The sequence below is a fragment of the Rana temporaria genome, chromosome 10 (assembly GCF_905171775.1).
Source record: "Rana temporaria chromosome 10, aRanTem1.1, whole genome shotgun sequence".
NCBI lineage: Eukaryota > Metazoa > Chordata > Amphibia > Anura > Ranidae > Rana > Rana temporaria.
This window is the reverse complement of record NC_053498.1, coordinates 147,082,619-147,099,912: the sequence shown is the minus strand read 5'-3', so window position 1 is coordinate 147,099,912 and position 17,294 is coordinate 147,082,619. Positions and strand designations below refer to the sequence as shown.

The 17,294-nt window shown below is 49.5% G+C and overlaps 1 protein-coding gene across 1 annotated transcript in view; it reads left to right on the top strand.

Moving 5' to 3' along the window:
• The window catches only part of ZBTB48 (zinc finger and BTB domain containing 48), a 33,588-nt gene extending 22,204 nt beyond the window's left edge, over positions 1-11,384 (top strand). The window contains exons 7-11 of the mRNA XM_040326500.1: positions 1,136-1,290; positions 5,350-5,486; positions 7,402-7,566; positions 9,120-9,208; positions 10,993-11,384. Of these exons, the coding sequence (XP_040182434.1) occupies positions 1,136-1,290; positions 5,350-5,486; positions 7,402-7,566; positions 9,120-9,208; positions 10,993-11,295 (849 nt within the window). The 3' untranslated portion in view covers positions 11,296-11,384. The remainder of the gene's footprint in view (positions 1-1,135; positions 1,291-5,349; positions 5,487-7,401; positions 7,567-9,119; positions 9,209-10,992) is intronic.
• Positions 11,385-17,294: the final 5,910 nt, after the last annotated feature.

Sequence of the window (17,294 nt, the reverse complement as noted above, 5' to 3'; positions counted from 1 at the left end):
GCAGACAGGATGCAAGAGATGGCCAGAGAGTGCAGACAGGATGCAAGAGATGGCCAGAGAGTGCAGACAGGATGCAAGAGATGGCCAGAGAGTGCAGACAGGATGCAAGAGATGGTCAGAGAGTGCAGACAGGATGCAAGAGATGGTCAGAGAGTGCAGACAGGATGCAAGAGATGGTCAGAGAGTGCAGACAGGATGCAAGAGATGGTCAGAGAGTCCAGACAGCATGCAATAGATGGTCAGAGACTGCAGACAGCATGCAATAGATGGTCAGAGACTGCAGACAGGATATGGCCAAAGGGCCACAGGTATGGCACCAGGACACTAGATGCTAAATATTACCTTTAACCACTTTCCCTGCCCAGCTTAGATGGTCAGATCCTGCAGACAGCATGCAAGAGATGGTCAGATCCTGCAGGCAGCATGCAAGAGATGGTTAGAGACTGCAGACAGGATGCAAGAGATGGTTAGAGACTGCAGACAGGATGCAAGAGATGGTCAGAGACTGCAGACAGGATGCAAGAGATGGTCAGAGACTGCAGACAGGATGCAAGAGATAGTCAGAGACTGCAGACAGGATGCAAGAGATGGTCAGAGACTGCAGACAGGATGCAAGAGATGGTCAGAGACTGCAGACAGGATGCAAGAGATGGTCAGAGACTGCAGACAGGATGCAAGAGATGGTCAGAGACTGCAGACAGGATGCAAGAGATGGTCAGAGACTGCAGACAGGATGCAAGAGATGGTCAGAGACTGCAGACAGGATGCAAGAGATGGTCAGAGACTGCAGACAGGATGCAAGAGATGGTCAGAGACTGCAGACAGGATGCAAGAGATGGTCAGAGAGTGCAGACAGGATGCAAGAGATGGTCAGAGAGTGCAGACAGGATGCAAGAGATGGTCAGAGAGTGCAGACTGGATGCAAGAGATGGTCAGAGAGTGCAGACAGGATATGGCCAAAGGGCCACAGGTTTGGCACCAGGACACTAGATACTAAATATTAAAGCTTGAAAGACTTGAATTGTCTGATCCGTGTGTAGTTGTTATACATATATATGTGTTTTGGTGGCCACGTTGGTGAGGGTCGCCCGTACGCTCGTTGTTCGCGGTCTCTAATAACAGCATTACATTGCAGTGCCCCACCTGCGGGAAGTGTTTCTTCACGCGGACAGAACTTCGGTTGCATGAAGCGTTTAAGCACCGCGGGGAGAAGCTGTTTGTGTGCGAGGAGTGCGGTCACCGAGCCTCGAGCAGGAGCGGCCTTCAGATGCACATCAAAGCCAAGCACAGGTCTGCCATTCAGGTGTAAACAACGGACGTTCTTGTGTGTGTGATCACATCGAGTTTACAGTGTGGGAAAACTTTGTCTTATTTTATCAACCCCATTAGTGCAGCCCTTCTCAACCACCTCCCATTGTGCCCCCCAACGTCCCAAAGTGCCCCCAGGCCTATTGAGCCCCCAGCCATGCTACATACATTGGTGATCAGTGGGAAGAATGTCCCTTACATTGGTGATCAGTGAGAAGAATGTTCCTTACATTGGTGATCAGTGAGAAGAATGTCCCTTACATTGGTGATCAGTGGGAAGAATGTCCCTTACATTGGTGATCAGTGAGAAGAATGTCCCTTACATTGGTGATCAGTGAGAAGAATGCTCCTTACATTGGTGATCAGTGAGAAGAATGCTCCTTACATTGGTGATCAGTGGGAAGAATGTCCCTTACATTGGTGATCAGTGAGAAGAATGTCCCTTACATTGGTGATCAGTGGGAAGAATGTTCCTTACATTGGTGATCAGTGAGAAGAATGTCCCTTACATTGGTGATCAGTGAGAAGAATGTCCCTTACATTGGTGATCAGTGAGAAGAATGTTCCTTACATTGGTGATCAGTGAGAAGAATGTTCCTTACATTGGTGATCAGTGGGAAGAATGTTCCTTACATTGGTGATCAGTGGGAAGAATGTCCCTTACATTGGTGATCAGTGAGAAGAATGTTCCTTACATTGGTGATCAGTGGGAAGAATGTCCCTTACATTGGTGATCAGTGGGAAGAATGTCCCTTACATTGGTGATCAGTGGGAAGAATGTCCCTTACATTGGTGATCAGTGAGAAGAATGTCCCTTACATTGGTGATCAGTGAGAAGAATGTCCCTTACATTGGTGATCAGTGGGAAGAATGTCCCTTACATTGGTGATCAGTGGGAAGAATGTCCCTTACATTGGTGATCAGTGGGAAGAATGTCCCTTACATTGGTGATCAGTGGGAAGAATGTCCCTTACATTGGTGATCAGTGAGGAGAATGTCCCTTACATTGGTGATCAGTGGGAAGAATGTTCCTTACATTGGTGATCAGTGGGAAGAATGTTCCTTACATTGGTGATCAGTGGGAAGAATGTCCCTTACATTGGTGATCAGTGGGAAGAATGTCCCTTACATTGGTGATCAGTGGGAAGAATGTCCCTTACATTGGTGATCAGTGAGAAGAATGTTCCTTACATTGGTGATCAGTGAGAAGAATGTCCCTTACATTGGTGATCAGTGGGAAGAATGTCCCTTACATTGGTGATCAGTGAGAAGAATGTTCCTTACATTGGTGATCAGTGGGAAGAATGCTCCTTACATTGGTGATCAGTGAGAAGAATGTCCCTTACATTGGTGATCAGTGAGAAGAATGTCCCTTACATTGGTGATCAGTGAGAAGAATGTCCCTTACATTGGTGATCAGTGAGAAGAATGTTCCTTACATTGGTGATCAGTGGGAAGAATGTTCCTTACATTGGTGATCAGTGGGAAGAATGTCCCTTGCATTGGTGATCAGTGGGAAGAATGTTCCTTACATTGGTGATCAGTGGGAAGAATGCCCCTTACATTGGTGATCAGTGAGAAGAATGTTCCTTACATTGGTGATCAGTGAGAAGAATGTCCCTTACATTGGTGATCAGTGGGAAGAATGTTCCTTACATTGGTGATCAGTGAGAAGAATGTTCCTTACATTGGTGATCAGTGAGAAGAATGTTCCTTACATTGGTGATCAGTGGGAAGAATGTTCCTTACATTGGTGATCAGTGAGAAGAATGTCCCTTACATTGGTGATCAGTGAGAAGAATGTTCCTTACATTGGTGATCAGTGAGAAGAATGTTCCTTACATTGGTGATCAGTGGGAAGAATGTCCCTTACATTGGTGATCAGTGGGAAGAACGCCCCTTACATTGGTGATCAGTGAGAAGAATGTCCCTTACATTGGTGATCAGTGAGAAGAATGTCCCTTACATTGGTGATCAGTGAGAAGAATGTCCCTTACATTGGTGATCAGTGGGAAGAATGTTCCTTACATTGGTGATCAGTGGGAAGAATGTTCCTTACATTGGTGATCAGTGAGAAGAATGTCCCTTACATTGGTGATCAGTGAGAAGAATGTCCCTTACATTGGTGATCAGTGGGAAGAATGTCCCTTACATTGGTGATCAGTGGGAAGAATGTCCCTTACATTGGTGATCAGTGGGAAGAACGCCCCTTACATTGGTGATCAGTGAGAAGAATGTCCCTTACATTGGTGATCAGTGGGAAGAATGTCCCTTACATTGGTGATCAGTGAGAAGAATGTCCCTTACATTGGTGATCAGTGGGAAGAATGTCCCTTACATTGGTGATCAGTGAGAAGAATGCCCCTTACATTGGTGGTCAGTGGGAAGAATGTCCCTTACATTGGTGATCAGTGAGAAGAATGTCCCTTACATTGGTGATCAGTGGGAAGAATGTTCCTTACATTGGTGATCAGTGAGAAGAATGTTCCTTACATTGGTGATCAGTGAGAAGAATGTCCCTTACATTGGTGATCAGTGAGAAGAATGTTCCTTACATTGGTGATCAGTGAGAAGAATGTCCCTTACATTGGTGATCAGTGAGAAGAATGTTCCTTACATTGGTGATCAGTGAGAAGAATGTTCCTTACATTGGTGATCAGTGGGAAGAATGCCCCTTACATTGGTGATCAGTGAGAAGAATGTTCCTTACATTGGTGATCAGTGAGAAGAATGTTCCTTACATTGGTGATCAGTGAGAAGAATGTTCCTTACATTGGTGATCAGTGAGAAGAATGTCCCTTACATTGGTGATCAGTGGGAAGAATGTCCCTTACATTGGTGATCAGTGGGAAGAATGTCCCTTACATTGGTGATCAGTGGGAAGAATGTCCCTTACATTGGTGATCAGTGAGAAGAATGTCCCTTACATTGGTGATCAGTGAGAAGAATGTCCCTTACATTGGTGATCAGTGGGAAGAATGTTCCTTACATTGGTGATCAGTGAGAAGAATGTCCCTTACATTGGTGATCAGTGGGAAGAATGTTCCTTACATTGGTGATCAGTGGGAAGAATGTTCCTTACATTGGTGATCAGTGAGAAGAATGTCCCTTACATTGGTGATCAGTGAGAAGAATGTTCCTTACATTGGTGATCAGTGAGAAGAATGTCCCTTACATTGGTGATCAGTGGGAAGAATGTTCCTTACATTGGTGATCAGTGGGAAGAATGTTCCTTACATTGGTGATCAGTGGGAAGAATGTCCCTTACATTGGTGATCAGTGAGAAGAATGTCCCTTACATTGGTGATCAGTGAGAAGAATGTTCCTTACATTGGTGATCAGTGAGAAGAATGTCCCTTACATTGGTGATCAGTGGGAAGAATGTCCCTTACATTGGTGATCAGTGAGAAGAATGCTCCTTACATTGGTGATCAGTGGGAAGAATGTCCCTTACATTGGTGATCAGTGAGAAGAATGTCCCTTACATTGGTGATCAGTGGGAAGAATGTTCCTTACATTGGTGATCAGTGGGAAGAATGTTCCTTACATTGGTGATCAGTGGGAAGAATGTCCCTTACATTGGTGATCAGTGAGAAGAATGTCCCTTACATTGGTGATCAGTGAGAAGAATGTTCCTTACATTGGTGATCAGTGAGAAGAATGTCCCTTACATTGGTGATCAGTGGGAAGAATGTCCCTTACATTGGTGATCAGTGAGAAGAATGCTCCTTACATTGGTGATCAGTGGGAAGAATGTCCCTTACATTGGTGATCAGTGAGAAGAATGTTCCTTACATTGGTGATCAGAGGGAAGAATGTCCCTTACATTGGTGATCAGTGAGAAGAATGTCCCTTACATTGGTGATCAGTGGGAAGAATGTCCCTTACATTGGTGATCAGGGACAAGTGTGCCGACCAGGACATTTGTCGTCATGACAACTCCTGGTCTCCATGCTCCATTGTTTCGGGTGTTTCAATGCCAAAGCCGGCCGTCTTGCCTGTAGATGGGCTCTAAAGATTCTGTTTCTTTCCCCATGACAGAAATGAACGTCCATATGTCTGCGAGTTCTGCCACCATGCCTTCACCCAGAAAACCAACCTCAATATGCACCTGAAGACCCACACGGGGGAAAAGCCTTTCCAGTGCCACCTGTGCGGGAAGACGTTCAGGACACAAGGTGTGTGGGGGCAGGGCAAGATAAGTACTGCATGGGAATGAGGGTTATTGGATACAGAGGATGCTGGCTGGAGTGATGCCTGCCAGAAAACGGCGTCCATCTTTTGATTCATTGTATTTGATACAAATTCACATTGGGCGGGGGGGGGGGGGGGGGGGGGGGGGTCCTTGGCTGCGCTGCTTTGAATAAGTCTAGGCATCTATTGTGTTGCGGTGACTTTCAAGATGGCAGCCAATGGCATGCCATCTAACCAATGAAGAGCCGAGAAGCCATGGAGAGAGCACCGCGGGATCGTGCCCACAGAAATTCGGGGCTCAGGTGAGTAAAACGGGGGCTTGGCGGGTCACTGTAAGGTGTTTTTTCACCTTGATGCATAGGAGGGTGCAAAGGATGAGGCATAGGAGGATGGCATAGGAGGATGGCATAGGAGGATGGCATAGGAGGATGGCATAGGAGGATGCATAGGATGATGGCATAGGATGATGGCATAGGAGGAGGCATAGGAGGAGGCATAGGAGGAGGCATAGGAGGATGCATAGGATGATGGCATAGGAGGAGGCATAGGAGGAGGCATAGGAGGAGGCATAGGAGGAGGCATAGGAGGAGGCATAGGAGGATGCATAGGATGATGGCATAGGAGGATGCATAGGATGATGGCATAGGAGGATGCATAGGATGAGGCATAGGAGGATGCATAGGATGAGGCATAGGATGATGGCATAGGATGATGGCATAGGAGGATGCATAGGATGATGGCATAGGATGAGGCATAGGATGAGGCATAGGAGGAGGCATAGGAGGAGGCATAGGAGGAGGCATAGGAGGAGGCATAGGAGGATGGCATAGGATGAGGCATAGGAGGATGCATAGGATGATGGCATAGGAGGATGCATAGGAGGATGCATAGGAGGATGCATAGGAGGAGGCATAGGATGAGGCATAGGAGGAGGCATAGGATGAGGCATAGGAGGAGGCATAGGATGAGGCATAGGATGATGGCATAGGATGAGGCATAGGATGAGGCATAGGATGATGGCATAGGAGAATGCATAGGATGATGGCATAGGAGGATGCATAGGAGGATGGCATAGGAGGATGCATAGGAGGATGCATAGGATGATGGCATAGGAGGATGGCATAGGAGGAGGCATAGGATGATGGCATAGGATGAGGCATAGGATGATGGCATAGGATGATGGCATAGGAGGATGCATAGGAGGAGGCATAGGATGATGGCATAGGATGATGGCATAGGAGGATGGCATAGGATGAGGCATAGGATGATGGCATAGGATGATGGCATAGGATGAGGCATAGGATGAGGCATAGGAGGATGCATAGGATGAGGCATAGGAGGATGGCATAGGAGGATGGCATAGGAGGAGGCATAGGATGATGGCATAGGATGATGGCATAGGATGATGGCATAGGAGGATGGCATAGGAGGATGGCATAGGAGGATGCATAGGATGAGGCATAGGAGGATGGCATAGGAGGATGGCATAGGATGATGGCATAGGAGGATGCATAGGATGATGGCATAGGATGATGGCATAGGATGATGGCATAGGATGATGGCATAGGATGATGGCATAGGAGGATGCATAGGAGGATGCATAGGAGGAGGCATAGGATGATGGCATAGGATGATGGCATAGGAGGAGGCATAGGATGATGGCATAGGATGATGGCATAGGATGAGGCATAGGAGGATGCATAGGATGAGGCATAGGAGAATGGCATAGGATGATGGCATAGGATGATGGCATAGGATGATGGCATAGGATGATGCATAGGATACATTAAGGTGAAAAAGCACGAAAGTTTACAACCCCTCTTAAGTGGTTAACTTACAAGATCTTGTATCTGTATCTTCTTCCTCTGACTGTTCTGTTCTCTCTTTTGTTTTTTTCAGCCAGTCTACACAAGCACAACCGAACGCACACGGGGGAACGGCCGTTTAGCTGCGACTATTGCGACCAGCGATTTACAGACAAAACGCCGCTCCTGCGGCACGTCGCCAGCCGACACCAGGAGGGCAGACCTTACTTCTGCCAAGTCTGCGGCAAAACCTTCAAAGGTAACAAAGTAGAGCATACTAGTGGCAGGTTTTGATTGGCAGACGTTTGGCCAGAACTAGCAGGCGGCATAAGAAGTGGGAGAATGTCGGCTTCCATCGGAGCCTAATCGTACAGGTGTTTTGTCTTTATAACAGAGCAGTGCCCAAATCTATGGCATGAATGCCATGTGCCGCCTTATTAATGTTTTGTTCCTGGTGCCTTGGTTGCTTGTATTTTCTGAGGAGTGAGTGAGTAAGGCTACAGAATTCCCGGTGCAGGAGTGCTGCTGGTGATCTGATAGGCTGCCTTTTCATGAATCTGATTGGCTGAGCTGCGGAGGTAACGGAGAGGACAGCCTCGTGCACATTGGACGCTTCGGCCTTTCTTCTTGGCAGCGGTGTTTTGGCAGAAAGGAGCGTTTGACGTTTGTAAACCCTGTGTAACGCGTTTCGGCACTTCAAGCGCTTGGACATTCATTCCTTTCATTGGCCGGAGTAATAATTTATTCTGCCCAATAAATTAAATGAATGTCCAAGTGCGAAAAGTGTGTTTACCTCGCGCCAATTGTTTTTTTCTGCCAAAATGCTGCTCCTGGGTGCACTGGCATTGAGGTTTTTTTTCTGCCTATAAATGCCCCTTTGGGTGGGTGGACGCTATAGAGCAGGGGGGTCTCCAAGGGCCATTTACTGTCCTTCAGACTTTAGGGGGGCTGGACTGTGGCCATTGGGAGTAGAAATGGTCCTGACATCAGTGGGGGGGGGGGGGGGGGGGAAACGATGCCCCGTCTTTGTTGTCATTGTTAGGAATTGTTCCCCATTGTTGGTGTCATTGGGAAGAATTTTGCACCATCATTGGTAGGAATTGTGCCCCACTGTTGTTGTCATTGGGAGGAATTGTGCCCCAACGTTGGTGTCATCGGGCCCAATTGTTGATGTGATTGGTAGGAATTGTGCCCCATTGTTGGTGTCATCGGGCCCAATTGTTGGTGTCATTGGGAGGAATTGTGTCCCCATCATTGGTATCATTTGATCCAATCATTGATGTCATTAGTAGCAATTGTGCCCCACTGTTGTTGTCATTGGGAGGATTGTGTCCCACCGCTTGTGTCATTGAGGCATTGTGCCCCATTGTTGGTGTCATCGGGCTCAATTCGTGTCATTGGGAGTAATTGTGCCCCACCATTGGTGTCACTGGAATTGTGCCCCATCATTAGTGTCACTGGTAGGAAGTGTGCCCCAATATTGGTGTCACTGGAAGTGTGCCCCATCATTGGTAGGAATTGTGCCCCATCCTTGGTGTCCTTGCCCCAATTGTTGGTGTCATTGATAGGAATAGTGCGCCTTCATTGTTGGTATCAGTGGATGAAATGGTTCCCCCAAGGGCCGGATAAAAGCAAGCAAAGGGCCACATCTGGCCCCCCGGGTCACAGTTTGGAGACCCCTGATGTAGACTAACATGGAGGGGTGTTGAGGGGCAGAAAAACACCCCAGATGCCCCAAAGAGTCCAGTGTGCATGGGACCCACAGTGCTGCCTTTTCCTGTTACTAATTGGTATTTTTCTCTCCTCCTATAGCGTCGGAGCAGCTGCGCGTTCACGTGGCCAGACATCGCGGCGTGAGAAAGTTTGAGTGCACGGAGTGCGGGTACAAGTTCACTCGGCAGGTGAGTGTGGGGCGGGGGGTTGAAGGGAGGCTCGTGTTGGTCTGCATTTCCCACAGAAACCAATTAAATGTGCCTTTTAACCACTTAAGGACCGCCGCCTGTAAATATACGTCGGCAGAATGGCACGGCTGGGCAGATGGACGCACCGGCACGTCCTGTACATCTACCCAGCCGTGGGGCGTGCGCCCGCAACCCGGTGCGGGACCCGCGGACCTGATTGCCGCTGGAGTCCTGCGATCGGTCCCCGGAACTGAAGAACGGGGAGAGACGCGTGTAAACACGGCTTCCCCGTGCTTCACTATGGCGGCCGCATCGATCGAGTGATCCCCTTTATAGGGAGACTCGATCGATGATGTCATTCCTACAGCCACACCCCCCTACAGTTGTAAACACACCCCCCCCCCCCACACCATAATCCCCCCTCCACCTAATGATTTGTACCAGTGTACAAAGCAAGGTCCATAAAGACATGGATGAGCGAGTTTGCGCCGTGGCCGCCATTCGGTTATAGCGCGGATCTAAAGGAGTTGAGGTCAAAGTACCGACGTAGAACGAGGGCAGGCGGTCCTGAAGTGCTTAACCACTTCCATACCGGGGGGCACTTATACACCTTCCTGCCCAGACCAATGTTCAGCTTTCAGCACTGTTGCACTTTGAATGACAATTGCGCGGTCGTGCTACACTGTACCCAAACTACATTTTTATAATTTTGTTCCCACAAATAGAGATTTCTTTTGGTGGTATTTGATCACCGAAAATGTTGAAAAACAAATGCTTTTTTTTTTGTTTCCGTTACAAAACTTTGTAAATAAGTACGTTTTCTCCTTCACTGATGGGCACTGATGGGATGGCACTGATAAGGCGGCACTGATGGGTACCAATGAGGTGGAATTGATGGGCACTGATGGGCGGCACGGATGGGCACTGATAGGCGGCACGGATGGGCACTGATAGGCGGCACGGATGGGCACTGATAGGCGGCACGGATGGGCACTGATAGGCGGCACGGATGGGCACTGATAGGCGGCACGGATGGGCACTGATAGGCGGCACGGATGGGCACTGATAGGCGGCACGGATGGGCACTGATAGGGCACATGGATGGGCACTGATAGGACACATGGATAGGCACTAATAAGTGGCACGGATGTATTGTATTATATTGTACTGATGAATGCCAATCAGTGCCAAACAATAAAGCCTGCCAAACAGTGCTGCCCATTGTGGGCACTGATTGGCATCCATTGTGGGCACTGATTGGCATCCCTGGTGGTCTAGGGTGGCATACCTAGTTGTGGGCATCCCTGGTGGTCCAATGTGGGCATCCTCGGGGGGGCTGCGCTGATAATCGATCAGCACAACCCCCCCCCCCCCCGTCAGAGGAGCAGCCAATCGGCTCTCCTCTACTCGTGTCTGACAGACGCAAGTGAGGAAAAGCCGATAACCGGCGCTTCTTGTTTACATGGTGATCAGCCGTGATTGGACACGGCTGATCACGTGGTAAAGAGTCTCCGTCGGAGGCTCTTTACCTAGATCAGTGTTGCGGGGTGTCAGACCCCCGGGGGCGCGCAGCGGCTCTATCCTGAAGACGTCATATGACGTCCAGTCAGGATATTGAAACCACTTTGCCGCCCTCATTTTGTAATGGGGCGGGCAGCAAGTGATTAATTAAGCTTTGCCAATAAAACCTGGAAGCGGATTGGTTTCCATGCAGGTTTTGCAGTCTCCAGTTTTAGTAAATCTCCTCCCCCCCCCCCCCCCCCTTTTACTGTCTTTTTATAAAGGCTCACCTGAGACGTCACATGGAAATCCACAACCGGATCGAGAACTACAACCCCCGCCAGAGGAAGCTCCGCAACCTGATCATAGAGGAGGAGAAGAGCGTGGTCATCGGCCTGCAGAGCGCCCAGGAGCTGGACGTCGGCCCGACGGAAATTATAGTGGAGTCCATCGCCATCGCCGCCGCCCTGCCGGACGAGGTGACCGAGCAAAGACTGTGTCCGGAGGACGGCTTCCCGGCCGAGGTCATGGAGGAGTCTATAATCATCACCGCCACCGCCATACCCATGGAAGAGTGCGAGACGTGAGGAGACGCAACGCAGTAACTCTTTTTCTTTTCTTTTTTATTTATTGGACGGTTGCAACCAATTTACAAATAAAGACAGTCGTGCGAAGAGCTTTGTATTCGTTCATTTTGTACCTCTGGGGAGGGTCTAGATGGGGGCGGAGTCACGGGAATATTGATTTTGCTGCACGTGGCGGAAACGTATGCCGCTGTTTTCTTCACTCACTTCATGGAAAGGGGAATTCGAACATTAATCCGAAAACTTTCTGCTGGTGGATTGAAATTAATTTTCTAGGTTTGTTTTTGTTTTTTGAATTGATATAAACACTATGTTGTCAAAAGTATTGGGACGCCTGCCTTTACACGCACATGAACTTTATTGGCCTCCCAGTCTTAGTCCGGAGGGTTCAATATTGAGTTGGCTCCGCCCTTTGCCGCTATAACAGCTTCACCTCTTCTGGGAAGGCCGTCCACAAGGTTTAGGAGGGTGTCTATGGGAATGTTTGACCGAGGTGAGGTCAGGCACTGATGTTGGAGAAGGCCTGGCTCACAGTCTCCATTCTAATTCTACTGGGTCGAGGTCAGGACTCTGTGCAGGCCAGTCAAGTTCCTCCACCCCCAAACTCGCTCATTCATGTCTTTATGGACCTTGCTTTTGTGCACTGGTCCAAATAATTTTGGTGGAGGGGGGATTGTGGTGGGGTATTGTTTTTTAGGGGTTGGGCTTCTGTACCTAAAAGTGGGGTATGCCTGTATCTATTCTTTGCAGGGGGAGAACCTGGAGTGTGGTGCAGGAAAACCTTGGGAATATATAGGTGAAAAGGTAAGAGTAAGAAGACTAAAGGGGGATCTCGTCTATAAAGGGACCTGCTGCCCTGGCCTGCTCCAAAGGGGGACGTAGGGGGACCCTGCTCCAAAAGGGGGGGGATGTATGAGGACCCTGCTCCAAAAAGGGGGCATGTATGGGAACCCTGCTCGGAAAGAGGGGGGGGGGCATGTATGGGAACCCTGCTCGGAAAGAGGGGGAGCATGTATGGGGACCCTGCTCGGAAAGAGGGGGGGGAGATGTATGGGGACCCTGCTCCGAAAGAGGGGGGGCATGTCTGGGGACCCTGCTCGGAAAGAGGGGGGCATGTATGGGGACCCTGCTTCGAAAGAGGGGGGGGGCATGTATGGGGACCCTGCTCCGAAAGAGGGGGGGGGGGCATGTATGGGGACCCTGCTCCGAAAGAGGGGGGGGGCATGTATGGGGACCCTGCTCCGAAAGAGGGGGGGGCATGTATGGGGGACTCTGCTTCTAAAGGGGAGGTGATGTATGGGGACCCTGCTTCGAAAGGGGGGGGGTGTGTATGGGGATTGAAATTAACTTTCTATGTTTTTTTCTGAATTGATATAAAAGGGAGGGGTGTATGGGGACCCTGCTCCAAAAGGGGGGGGGGTGTATGGGGACCCTGCTCTAAAAGGGGGGGATGTATGGGGACCCTGCTCCAAAAGAGGGGATGTATGGGGACCCTGCTCCAAAAGAGGGGATGTATGGGGACCCTGCTCTAAAAGGGGGGGGATGTATGGGGACCCTGCTCCAAAAAGGGGGGGGTGTATGGGGACCCTGCTCCAAAAGGGGGGGGGGTGTATGGGGGGACTCTGCTCCAAAAGGGGGGGTGTGTATGGGGACCCTGCTCCAAAAAGGGGGGGGGGTGTATGGGGACCCTGCTAGTGGAGAGAGTGTTTGTTTTGTTTTTTGATGGTTTTAATTTGAAATGTACCCTGGTTGTGTACTTTGGACAATGTCCGCCCCAGCCTTGGTCCGCGCCGATCCCTGCGTCTCTTACTACTGGACATAACACCTTCATTGAAGTGCTTTTCCACTTTTTTGCAACAAGACAAAAAAAAAATGAATACATTTACAAACCATATAGACATCAGTGTTTTTTTTTGTTTTTTTTATTGCAACTTTATTTAAAATTTCATTCCAAACAGCACAATGGTCATGTAAAATATCTTGAACAGTTTACAAAATAAAACATAAGGCAGTACATGAAACTCGGCACAAACTTCTGATAACTGCACATTCTTTATTTTTTTCAGCTCGTGAATAAAATGCGTTTTTTTTGGGGTTTTTCTAAGAAACCGTTAAGTAGCGCCGGAGGCGTGTCCTCCTAACTCAGGCACAAATCAGAATATATAAAGATATCTGTGTCTACAGTCTGTTCCGATCGGCTTGGTGCAGCCACCCCCCCCCCCCGGTACGAGGCGTTCTGTGGGCGGAGCAGGTTGCCAGCCTATCGTATCTCTTGGAAGCCATGACATCACAGGTGAGGCCGTCGATAGGCTACAGTACATAGGCGTGGGTCTGTGTCAGTGATGATTGCTCCTGGCATATATAAAGCATAGCGCACCCAATCTAAATAGCTTATTAAACTCACAAAACTTCAAGCGGTATTGAAAAGTCTTAGATAACGGCTGCAGTAAACTCTGCGCGTCATTCGCGCTTTGCGTTCCTTTATTTAATAGTCGCTCTAAGAACGGCCTCAGATTTTAAGGCGTTGATATCGCAAATGGACCCGGGCAGAGGCCGTTTACGCCGGCCCATTAAGAGATCAAAGCACCAGATCATGTGATCGGCGGGGGCTGTCCTACCGAAGAGCTGACTGTGGTCACATGATCGAGCACTTCCCAGCACAACACAATAGGGTCGCCGCTCCCCAATCCTGCTGTCTCCGGTCACTCTCACTGTAAGGGTGCCAGAAAGGAAGGAGCCCAATACACTTTATAGAAAAGGGAAAGTGGCTCCACCCAGGCCATGCCTGCGACGTGTTTCGCCCCACCCACGGGGCTTAGTTGTGGAGGTCCATGACTAAGCCCTGTGGGTGGGGCGAAACGCGCCGAGGTTGCAAGCACGTTACACCCTAAATCATGAGTTCTCAATCTTCGGCCCCTCCAGCTGTTATGAAACCAGGGTCGGTGCTACCACTAGGCAAACGCCTAGGCCGCACTGCTGCCTAGAGCGCCCGGCCATTGCTGTTCCTACTCTCTTCTCTCTGCAGAAAGCAACTAAGTCTCAGCTTCACCAGGCAGCTGCCGCTCCGTTCACACATAGTGTCAGAGGCGCAGCGGCTGCATTTGATGGGCGCATCATTAAAAAGGTGGGGTATACATGGGCAGGGCAAAGGGGTTAAGGAATTAAGTCTCAGCTTCACCAGGCAGCTATCGGCGGGCGCAGGTTCCGTATTCAGAAAAAACTTGCGCCCTAAGTTAAGGTGGCGTAACGTATGTGGTCCGGCGTAAGCCCGCGGAATTCAAATTCTCCATGCAGTGGGCGTGTTGTATGGTAACGAAGGCTGACCCCACGTAAATGACGTTTTTGGCTGACGGCGCATGCGCCGTCCGTGAAGGTATCCCAGTGCGCATGCTCCAAATCAACTCGCAAAAAGCCAATGCTTTCGACGTGAACGAATTACGCCCAGCCCTATTCGCGAAAGACTTACGCAAACGACGAAAAATTCAACGCTGGCCCGACGTCCATACTTAACATTAGCTACGACTCATATAGCAGGGGTAACTTTACGCCGGAAAAAGCCTTACGTAAACGATGTAAAAAAATGCGCCGGGCGGACGTACGTTTCTGAATCGGCGTATCTACCTAATTTGCATATTCCTTGTGTAAATCTACGGAAGCGCCACCTAGCGGCTAGCGTAAATATGCAGCCTAAGATACGACGGCGTAAGAGACTTACGCCGGTCGGATCTTAGGGAAATCTATGCGTAACTGATTCTAAGAATCAGGCGCATAGATACGACCCCGCGCACTCAGAGATACGACGGCGTAGCCGGAGATACGCTGTCGTAACTCCTATCTGAATCCGGGCCATAGTGTCGGAGGCGCAGCGGCTGCATCTGATGGGCGCTGGTGAGGCTGCATCTGATGGGCGCTTCATTAAAAAGGTGGGGGTATACCTGGGCAGGGCATAGGGGGGGGGCCAAGAGGCTGCATCTGATGGGCGCTGGTGAGGCTGCATCTGATGGGCGCTTCATTAAAAAGGTGGGGGTATACCTGGGCAGGGCATATGGGGGGGAGCTAAGAGGCTGCATCTGATGGGCGCTGGTGAGGCTGCATTAACTAAACAACCCTATGGGGGAGGATTTACAAAACTGGAGAGTGCAAATCTGGTGCCGCTGTGCACGGTAGCCAATCAGCTTCCAGGTTTGTTTGTTTTTTTGTCAACGCTTAAGGGTACGTTCACATTGGAGGCGGGTTCGAAATCGCACAAATTCAGCTGAACTCGCACAATTTCTAACCCGCATTTTATTACGAGTTCCCGAGGGGGGGGGGGGGGGGTTATGAAAGACATCTGTTGGGGGTTCCTGCATATAGAAGTCTATTGAAATCGCTCCCAAAGTCGCCAAAAGTAGTGCAGGACCTACCCTCAGGGTCAGCATTGCATCAATTGAGACGGTGCCATTGCCGGTGACTTGTCCTCAATGTTCCCCTATGGGGGAAGTTCCTTCACTGACTGCGCAGGCGCAAACTTCCCGACGGAAATCTCCGAACCTCGCCCGGCATCCAGGCTCATTCTTTAACATCCCCGTGGATTGGAGGATGTTAAAAAAAGAGCCAGGAGGGCGAGCGAAGCGAGGACGTGAGGCCGACTGGCCACTTTCCTCTAAATCCACGTCGCCCTGGATGCCGGCCGCCGTTCAGGGATTTCCGTCAGCAAGTTTGCACCTGCACAGTGCTTGAAGGAACTTTCCCGATAGCTGGAACCATCTCAGCGCATCAGTTCGCGCATGCGCTGGAACTTCCATGATACCTGGAACCAGCACGGCAGATCACCGGCACCCCCGTATTTCCCTCACGGCAGGTTCGCCTTAAAGCGGAGTTCCACCCAAAAATGGAATTTCTGCTTATCGTTTTTTTCTGTCTCATTGCAGAGATTTCCCTTCACTTCCTGTCCCATAGCCAAACAGGAAATGAGGGGAAATTCCAGCAAATTAAAGGGAATTCCTTCAGAATCACCAGAACTACCGTAGTGTCCCCATTGGAAGTTTTTTTTTTCTCTCTTACTTTTCGGGAGACAACCTAAAATTTGGGATTTACTTTCAATGATAATGGTAAACAAGAAAAATAGAGGGAGGAACAGCAATAAAAACTGACAGGGGTTCTAACCCCTATCCACGTGATGGATGCGGCGACAGTGTGAACCGAGCCTGAGGGATGCAAGGACGTATTCTGTACCTCACTAACTTTGGTTGGATACACAAAATGGTTTCGAAAAAGTTTGGAGTATGCTGTTCTAAAGCCCTGAATCGGGTCAGTGGTGGTGAATGGGGCTCATTCTCTACCCAACAAAAAATTCTCCTGCGCTCTGGTATTTCCTGCTATAGGGTAACGTGGTCCAATTACAGGGTATATTCAACGGTCTTGCAGCCCTCCTCAGAATCCTGGGAATTCATAAGGCTAAAAAAGAGAAAAGAAAGGAGGGCGCACCTACCTAGTGTATTACCGTATATATTTATTGCATACCGTATTGGCGTATACGCACACTTTTTTCCCCTTAAAATAAGGGGGAAATCGTGGGTGCGCGATATACGCCGATACCCGCGCTGTGTTTGAACCTTGCCGCCAACATATACCGAGTGCAGTACACTCGGCCAGGCTCGGCTCCCCTCGCGGTCACGCCCTGTGCCGCCTCCTATGCGAGAGGAGCCGAGCGTGGCCGAGTGTACTGCGCTCTGTATATGGCGGCGTTCAAACACGAAGCGGGGATCGGCTCAGAAACAGCGCGGGAGAAGCAGGGAGGACACCACCGAGGCCGCCGATGGACGGCGGGCAAGACATCGACGAGGGGCATTCAAACTGTAAGTATTTTCTTTTTTTCCTCAAATTTCCCTTCTAGGTTGGTGGTGCGCGCTTTACCCCGATAAATACGGTAAATTAAAACAATGGTTATACTCACAAAATGAGTTGTAAACAGCGCTTTGACAGACCGTACAACTGGTACACAGCAACGCCAGAAGAACACG